This window comes from Octodon degus, unplaced genomic scaffold, assembly GCF_000260255.1.
Source record: "Octodon degus isolate 3935 unplaced genomic scaffold, OctDeg1.0 scaffold00083, whole genome shotgun sequence".
NCBI classification, from domain to species: Eukaryota; Metazoa; Chordata; class Mammalia; order Rodentia; family Octodontidae; genus Octodon; species Octodon degus.
The window spans coordinates 8,516,389-8,524,805 of record NW_004524659.1 but is presented as its reverse complement, the minus strand read 5'-3'; the positions used below and the strand labels follow the sequence as shown (position 1 = coordinate 8,524,805).

The 8,417-nt window shown below is 50.8% G+C and overlaps 2 protein-coding genes across 2 annotated transcripts; one reads left to right on the top strand and one right to left on the bottom strand.

The window, feature by feature from the left end:
• Nucleotides 1-244: 244 nt before the first annotated feature.
• Psenen (presenilin enhancer gamma-secretase subunit) lies at nt 245-1,580 on the bottom strand. The gene is made up of 4 exons (XM_004636738.2): nt 1,471-1,580; nt 1,204-1,295; nt 695-799; nt 245-539 (listed from the first exon to the last, which is right to left on the bottom strand). The coding sequence occupies exons 2-4, from the start codon at nt 1,262-1,264 to the stop codon at nt 400-402; spliced, it is 306 nt and encodes a 101-aa protein (XP_004636795.1). The 5' UTR covers nt 1,265-1,295; nt 1,471-1,580; the 3' UTR covers nt 245-399.
• Nucleotides 1,581-1,589: 9 nt separating this feature from the next.
• Nucleotides 1,590-8,217, top strand: Igflr1 (IGF like family receptor 1). The gene is given in 7 exon segments (XM_023721450.1): nt 1,590-1,668; nt 1,914-1,985; nt 6,489-6,620; nt 7,061-7,174; nt 7,913-8,050; nt 8,053-8,174; nt 8,176-8,217. Coding segments are annotated over 7 exon segments (699 nt in total).
• The last annotated feature ends 200 nt before the right edge of the window (nt 8,218-8,417 follow it).

The following is an 8,417-nucleotide window of genomic DNA, read 5'->3' as shown; positions in this document are numbered from 1 at the left end:
TGCCTTCAGGGCACTTTTGGCTGGCTGGAGGGTTGTGGGGATCGAACTACAACAACCTTAGGCTGACAGCTTTGTGGAAGCAGCCACTTAAAGAACTGAGCTAGGGCCAAGCCCCCATGGGCTTGAACTTTTGATCTTCCTGCCCCAGTCTCTCAGTATGCTAGGATCAAGGGGGTATATCACCACTACACCAGCTAATGCATGTTTTAGGCCTCAACCTCTGAAAGATCCCAGGAAATCAGTATCGAATGTTGAGGTCCTTTATTGGGGGATGTCAGCTAAGACGATGGGAGCTGGGCACAAGTCTTACAAGTCTTTGGGGCTTGAGGGTAAACTCAGAGCAGAGGAACCCATCCTGGGACAAAGCCCAAGACGCCATCCTGTGCTGACCCCGTGTTGTCAGGGGGTCCCCAAGGGTATGGTAAAGGAGAGGTAGTCCCCAAGGGCACCCCAGCGAGGCCGGTAGATCTGGAAGATGGTGATCCAGGTAGTGAGCACAATTACCCAGAAGAGGAAGCCCACCGCCGACCGCCAGACATCTACAATAGAGAACAGAGCAGGAAGGTTGGCCTCCAGCTCCTCTCTCCACTTCCTTAGACCCACCTCTCTTCTGATCACAGAGCCACAGAACTCTGCAGCCTCCATCATCCCCTCCCACCACCCACTGGCCTTCCTCATTGCACCCCAGACTCACAGCCTTTGATTTGGCTCTGCTCTGTGTAGGCTGGGACAAGGAAGGCCTCGCGGAAGAACCAGAAGATGTTGACCAGCCACAGAAAAGGCAGGAATGCAAACCCACCTAAGGAGAAAAACCCACACTGGGTCACAGAACAACGAGGATCTTTCCCGACACCCACAAAAAATACTTATTTTGAAGGTCCTCTCCTTTACCGAAGTTCAACTGTAAACTTAGGTGGTCAGGAGCTCAGGGATCCTGGCTCTTCCCTGGGGTCCAGGAATCTGATTCCTCAACCACTTCGTTCTCAAGGTCTCAAGCAACCAGTCCTCCAACATTCTTCTCTCGGGGCGCAGAAATTGAGGCTTCAGCTTCCTCCTTCCTCTGGACCCAGGCCCTCCCTTCTCTCAGACGGGGAAGTCTGGCATCTCCACCTGCTTCACCTCTTAGATCCACGACTCCACGCATCTAGTCCCTCCTCCCTCGGTCTATGCTTTTCCTTAAGCTCTAGAGGATCCGGCGCTTACCCAGATAGTACTTCCGGCACAGGTTCAATTTCTCCTCATTGGAGACCCGCTCCAAGTTCATAGTTACGCTGAAGTCTGGTCGTCCCACGAGCCTGCGGAGCAAGATTCAAGTGACAGATGCTCGGATCACCAACAACCACGCCCCGATTACGACAAAAAGACAAATTACGGGGTGGGTTTGCTGAAAAAGGGGCACTTCCCGCCCCCGCCAGCAAGCTCGCCGAGTTAAGAACCTCTATTGGGGTGCGCTAAACGATTCCCACTTACCGGCGGTGGTTTCCTCTGCCTCGGACGCCTTTACTATTTTTCAGCCACCGAGGTTTGCGTGAGAGGCCGCAGGTTTTTCTGGAGCTTGTAGTCTTTTGGGGCGAGGTTGCTCTACACGCATGCGCGGCAAGCAAAGTCCTAAGGGTGTGGCCGGAGGCAGTCGTGAACTACACTTCCCAACGCTCCTACGCAACGGAAGTGACGTAGGGAGCAGACGTTGGGAGGCTTTGGGTAAAATTGGCTCAGTATTTGGCTTCAGTATTCGGCCCTAAGGACAAATGAGGACGGGCATAGGAGATGGCCTTCTGGGGGGCCAGGGCGCTTTGGGTCTTTGGTGGCTGGGCGGTTTGGGGTAGGCGTTTCTGGGCAGTTTGGCCTCCCCGGAGCTCAGTTCACCTTATTTTTTGCACCCTTCCAGGGTTAACTGCTGTTTTTACTTTAAGATCGGGGCGGGGCTGTCAGCAGTAGGACTAGTGTCCCCGGCTTCACGACAAACCTGTATTCGGCCAGACCGGGTACGGAACTCGGGCGTTAAAGTCGCGCAAGCCTTCCTCTTCTATTGTTCATCATCACAAAGTCTCGCCTTTTCCGGGCTCCTAAGGCCCGCTCCTAGAAACCCACTACTTTCTGGTTAGACCTCTCTGCAGATTCTTTCTCCAAATTTCAGGCTCTTCTCCCAGGAATTTGGCCATGCCCGCATACGTAAAGACTTGGCCTCTGGGCTGTCTCATCACCAGGTCCTCTCACACTCATTTCTTCCTTTTTTTTTTTTTTTTTTTTTGCGATAATGTCTCTAGGGCTGGCCTCGAACTCATGGTGATCCTGCCACATCCTCCCTACTGCTGGGATTACAGATGTGTGCAATCATGCCTAGCACACTCTTGTTTCTTAGCAGCAAGCATTGGCGAAACACTCGTGATACTTAAATTCCATCTCAGGTGCAAAGTCCCGCCCTCAAACCTTCACACCCCACTCTCCATAAAGCCCCGTTCTCCGACCTCAAGAACTGTCCCCTTTATCTTTATTTATTTATTTTCTGCGGTACCAGGGATTGAACCCACGACCTTGTGCTTGCCAGGCAGGTGCTTACGTCGCTGAGCTATATCCCTGGCCCCTTTAAATATATTCAGACTTTAGTGGATAAATAGAACATGGCCCAAATTCCAGACAGAGCACACTTGTAAGGGGGCAGCACAGTTGGAGCAGGGTGGACAGCCCCCAGCAGGCCACACCTTTGATCCCACACAGCCACTTCCTCCAGGTCACATGAGCGACATGGAGGTATAGGAATATTATAACTTCTTTTTTTTTTTTTTTTTTTTTTTTTGTGGAACCGGGGATTGAACTCAGGTCCCTGAGCTTGCCAGGCAAGCGCTTATTCCACTGAGCCATCTCCCCAGCCCCATATTATAACTTCTTTGAGGTGAGGGTCAGCAGGGTAGTTTGGGTTTTCTGCGCTCCAGAAGCCTAGCTGAGTTCCCCCGATCTTCCCCAGGAGGTTTTCGTGGAACTGCAGAAGGGCGATTGAAGAGATGAACGTGACAACATTGGGGAGCACCCCTGGGGCAATATCTTAAGGTACTTGCTGTCCTCTCCTTAGAGCCCAGAAGTGGAGGCATTCCTTGCTGAATGGTCGTCCTTGAAATCTCACAGCTTGAGATCTGTCACTAAATCCAGTCCAGCCTCAAAGCTTCTGACAAATCAGATCTTCTGGAAGATCTCCTATTTCCTTAGCCGACCCCTACCACTTTGCTATGTTCCAGTGGGATGAAGATCCGGTGAGGGCAGTGGCTGAACTCAGAAGCTGCTGCAGCTGTGCACGCTGAGCTACCTCGTGTCAGTGACGTCCTGTCTTCAGTATGACAAGGCATGGGGTAATGCAAGGGAGGACAGACACGTGGAGTTCCAGACACTTGAGTGTGTGGTGGGAGGCTCTCAGTGACTGTGGCCTTCATTGATCCTCTACTAAGGGAATGCACTCGAGCTATCTTCTGCAAGTTCACGCACCTTTGACCTACGTCCTGGAACTTCTGGCAGCAGTTCTTTGGCTGAGGATACAGGTGCAGGTACTGTCATCAGCTAATGTGGGCCCCTGGTTTAATGATAATGGAAATTAATACAACTGCTAGGCATGGTGGCACCCCTGTAATTCTAGCACTCTAAGAGGCTGAATCAGAACAATCACAAGTTCAAGCCCAACCTGGGTAATTTATCAATTTAGCAAGACCCTCCCCCCCCCCAAAGGGCTATAGCTCAGGGCAAAACCCTAGGTCTATTCACCAGTATGAAAAAAAAAATCAAGCTGGTCCCTTGAGAAAGAAAAATTTTTTAAAAATAGGGAAAAAACAGTTTGAGTAATTAGGTGTACTCTGAAGGCCATTTATTTATTTATTTTTATATTTTAGGGAAGGGTCTACAGGGTGTTCAGGGTCTCACTACTAGATTGGACTCATAGTGATCCGCCTGTTCACAGCCTCCCGAGAGCAGGGATTACAGGTGCGCACCACCCGGCCCAGTCTCAATTGCTGTCTCAGCCCGCCCTGGAGGCAGGGCCGGTGCCAGCGGGGTGGGGCTGGCACCAGCACGGCACACCAGGGGTCAAACCCAGGGGCTGTAATCCACTGAGCTATTTGGCCGGCCCTACCCCATAAACTTCATAAACTTATCTTTTTTTTTTCGTGTGTGTGTGTGTGCGTGTGTAACCAGGGATCGAACTCAGGCTCTTACACTTGCCAGGGAAGTGCTTATTCCACTGAGCTATCTCCCTGGCCCCTAAACTTCTTATCCTCATGTCTTTAGTCTTGAACGGTGATGAGATAGGCTAAGTAAGGTTAGGACTAACAAACCCTGTTTTGTCAACTGTTAGACTTATTCTAAATGACTAAAACGCCTATATGCAGAGCTGAGGGTTTGACCCAGAGTTTTACAACATAAAGGTCAAGCTTAGTTTTTGTTACATATTGGATGTCTGTAGGCCTAAGTGGAGAGTCATGAGTTTGGGGGAGGAAGGAAGAAAAAAAAAAAAAAGAAGGAAAACCACGTTCAAGTCTGACAGCCTCAGAAGAAAACATAAATCATGCTTCTGGTGAGTAACAGGTTAAGGGTCCAGGAGCTTGTCCTGTGTCAGTACCTCACGAGCATCTTACTTTAAGCCTATTATAAGCCTAAGTCACACTGTCCCATGATTTTTTTTCCTCAAGACTCTTATGTCCTGGGCCCGGGGAGATAGCTCAGTAGAATAAGCATTGCCTGGCAAGCACAGGGTTCTGAGTTCAATCTGTGGTACTGCAAAAAAGGGGGGGGGGGCGCAGGGAGATGGCTCAGTAGAATAAGCACTTCCCTAGCAAGCGCAAGGGCCTGAGTTCAATCCCCGGTTCCGCCAAAAAAACAAACAAACAAACAAACAAAAAAACCAAAAAACACTTATGCCTTAAGAATGGTTGAGTCCCATCTGGAGACCAGCACCTAAATTTCAACCCTTAAACAAGCCTGAACCTCAAATCCAAGACCAACCTGAATCTCCAGCACTGATACTACCTCCTGGGACCACTAGTCACATCAGTGTTCACCAGAGCAGAGAGGCAGGCCATCCCCCAGGCCTCATATTGGATACGTCCCTTAGAAAGAAACCAATGGCCTTCCCCAGACTGCTGGCATGGTGGTTTCTGAAACTCTAACCATTTTTGGTCTTTCACCCCTCCCCGATACAGCTATTCCTGGCAAACATCCCTCCTTAAAGCCCCCTTTACTGTCCAGCCCTACCTTCCCCAGGTTCCTGGACTCCAGATGGACCTGTTTTGCTGCCCCTTCCCTATAGTAATATAATTTCTATTTAAACTTGAAGCCTAGCAGTAGGTGTCAGTTTCCTTTTAGCTGACAAAAAGGAGAAATTGCACTGGCCTCCAACCACAAAATCGGTGGAGGAACTTCAAATTAGAAATGTTGGAGAGGCTTTGGGCCCAGGTCTGTACTAGTAGGCTGGTGATGCCTTTGTGCTAGAAACCTCAGCTTTTCTGTTTAAGGCTTCAAGGGCAAGATGCAGTTTGGAAAATTCCTAATGTGGTGAGCATGATTTAGGGATGGTGGGCATTTTCATCAAGTTAGGGCTAAGGTCCATGTCTCCTACACCTTTATTTTTTTAGGAGTTGATAATACTTAAATTGAGCGTACTATATGCCAGGTGTTGCCCTAGGTGATTTATTGTGAGGAGGAGTTGTGTTGTGTTTGTTGCCCAGGCTGGTCTGGAATTCCAGGGCTCAAGGAAGTCTCTTATCTCAGCTTCTGAGTAACTGAGACTACAGGCATCCACTATTACACCCCGGCTCTAAGTGTTTTGCTTCTAACAAGAATTTTAAATTCTCCACTATGGCTCTATGAAAGAGGTGCTAATTACTATCTATCTATCTATTTTGATACCGAGGGACGGAACTCGGGACCTTGCACTTGCCAGGCAGGTGTGTGTGCTGCTGAGCTATCTTCCCCAGCCTCTTACTACACCATTTTAAGAGTGGGGGTTATGGGCTGGTGAGATGGCTCAGTGGTCTAGAGCACCTACTTGGAACAAGCCTTAGCAAAGCACAGGGACTACGGTTCAATCCCCCAGCACCACATGCCAGCCAGCCCCGCCTCCTGGTGGGCTGAGCTGGCCAAACACACACACACACACACACACACACACAGACACACACAAATAAAAAATTAAAAAAAAAAACTTAAAAGAAAAAAAGAGTGGGGGTAAAAAAGGTTGTAGGGAAGGACAGGGAGATGTGAATCTGCACAATCCTGATAGTTTTCCTTAGCCATCCTGAGGCCTTGTGGGCTTTTCTGTTAATGGATCAGGAGTTGACTGGGAGATTCTTAACTGCGGAAGGGACCTGGGAACCCTGTACCTTCACTTCCACTACTTCTTTCTTCTACTCCGGTTTCCTGGAAAGTGCTGCAGAGGGGCTGGGTAGGAAGTCCTGCAGTCATAGCCTCCAGGCTGCAGGCGCACTGGCCCGGATGGGGATGTGGTTCAGACTCCTCGGTGCTGCATCTGGCCTTGGCAGCACCATTGGAAGCCTCCCAGCATTGCGGCCGCCTTGAGTATTGGGATCCAGACCACTAGTGCTGTAGCAGCTGCGTCCAGCAATTCAAGCCACCTCTACCCGGTGAGGAATCAGGATTAGGTGCAATAAATCCAGACGAAGATAGCCCATGACAGGGAACCGGGGAAGAGGCGAGATGTGTGGGGTACACGCATTTGAGGCTTTCTTAGGGATAGTGAGCTGAGCTGGTACAGAACTGGATAGTGTGGGTTAGAGCAACAATTAAGGGATATGGCCAGGTAGCGAGTGGAAAGGGTGGGCTATACCTAGATAAATCCGGGTGTGGGCGGTGCTTAGTGTAGATTGGGGTAGAAAGGGGCCAGGCGGGTACAGAGCGGTGGAAAGGGCGGGGCCTGCGTGGGAAGGGCGAAACTCTTGGGACAGACGCTGATAGGTATATACAAGGGGCGGGGACAGCTGGGATAGGGCAAAGGGAAGAGGGTGTGGCTAGGGTTGAGGATTAGAGGCTCCGTAACCCCAAAGAAGCCAGCATCTTCCTTAAGGCCACGAGTTTGAGGAAAACTGTGGGCTCACTAATTTAGGCAATCATTTGACACACCCATTCTAAAAGTGTTCTGGACAGTGCAAGCCTGACTTCGTAGAGCTGTGTATCACCTGTAACAGTAGAGCCCTGTCCGCCACTCCTGGGCCCAGTACCTGGACCAGCAGCACGGTGGAGGTGCTGGGTCCCACTTAGGAGGGCTGGGCCAGGGTCCGCAGGAGGCGGGGCGGGACGGGGACATCGGTTGGTATCCATGAGAGTGGGCTGGATCCAGGAAAAGGGAATATGGGTGTGCCAAAGTGGTTGAAGAGGGCCTGTATTAAGGTAGTGGTTTGGGCTGGAAGGTCGGAAGGGACTACGCCCCAGTGAAGGATGTGAAGGTGGGAAACGGGCAGGTGGATGGGGAGGAAGCAGGGTGTGGCTTCTTACCAGAACTGTCCCCGCCAAGGGGTTCTGTTCCCCAACCGCTGAAGAAAACGGAGCTCTACATTGCAGGCATCCATGTGCCTGGAACTCACCAGAGTTCATCTCTTGTGGACAACTCGGAGCAGTATCTCTCCACCGCACTTTGTTCTGCCCTAGGTGCTGGTCCTACTCCTAACCTGCTCCCTGCGGCAGCCACTACTAGTGCAAGGGAAAAGTCACTTCCCCTCCCGATGCTAGCTTGCTTGGAAGAGACCCCAGTATCTATACCCTCTTCTTGCACTCAGCCTCCTCAGGTACTTTTGAGATACGACATACAGGAAAAGTGCCTCTGACCGCACTCTTGAACATGGGTAAGGTGGGGAGAGACATGGGGGGGGGGGAGCTGAAAAATGTCTTTCCCTTTATTCCTCCGGCCTGTCGCCCAGAGCTGGAAGGTTTAGACAGCCCCTATGTCCTTTCTTGGATGAGCTGGAGGAGCTGATTGTGCTGCTGCTGGACCCTGAGACTGGGCCTGGTGGTGGCATGGCCTCTGGTACCTCTCAGCACCTCCCTGCAAGATATGGGCTGCCTGGCTCACCTCTGCCTACTCCCTGCAGTCCAGTTGCTTGTTGTGAGGCCTGAATGAGACTGGGGTGGTAAGGGAACAATCTGCCACTCTGGACCAGTGGGGTGAGCACCTGGGCCAAGCCAGGACAGGCAGATGTACTGCAGGTGCTGTCCAGGCTTGGCTGATGTGGGATCTGCGGGGCCTAAAGTTTCTTTTGAAACAAATGTCTGTTGCCTCTGCACCCACTAAGGGGCTTCTCAAAGCACAACCCTAACTGACCTAGCATCCCCCTTCTCCTTGCCCAGAAATGTCTATTTTACCTACTAGCTATTCAAGCATATTAGAATATAAACACTTCTTGCTCCGCAGCCTTCAGAAACTCCAC

Excerpts from the sequence above, each read along its gene's own strand:
- Psenen (XM_004636738.2), bottom strand. The coding sequence starts at position 1,264 with ATGAACTTGGAGCGGGTCTCCAATGAGGAGAAATTGAACCTGTGCCGG. Across the intron at positions 800-1,203 it reads GTGCCGGAAGTACTATCTGG|GTGGGTTTGCATTCCTGCCT; the intron begins GTAAGCGCCGGA and ends TTTTCTCCTTAG. Across the intron at positions 540-694 it reads GCAGAGCCAAATCAAAGGCT|ATGTCTGGCGGTCGGCGGTG; the intron begins GTGAGTCTGGGG and ends TCTCTATTGTAG.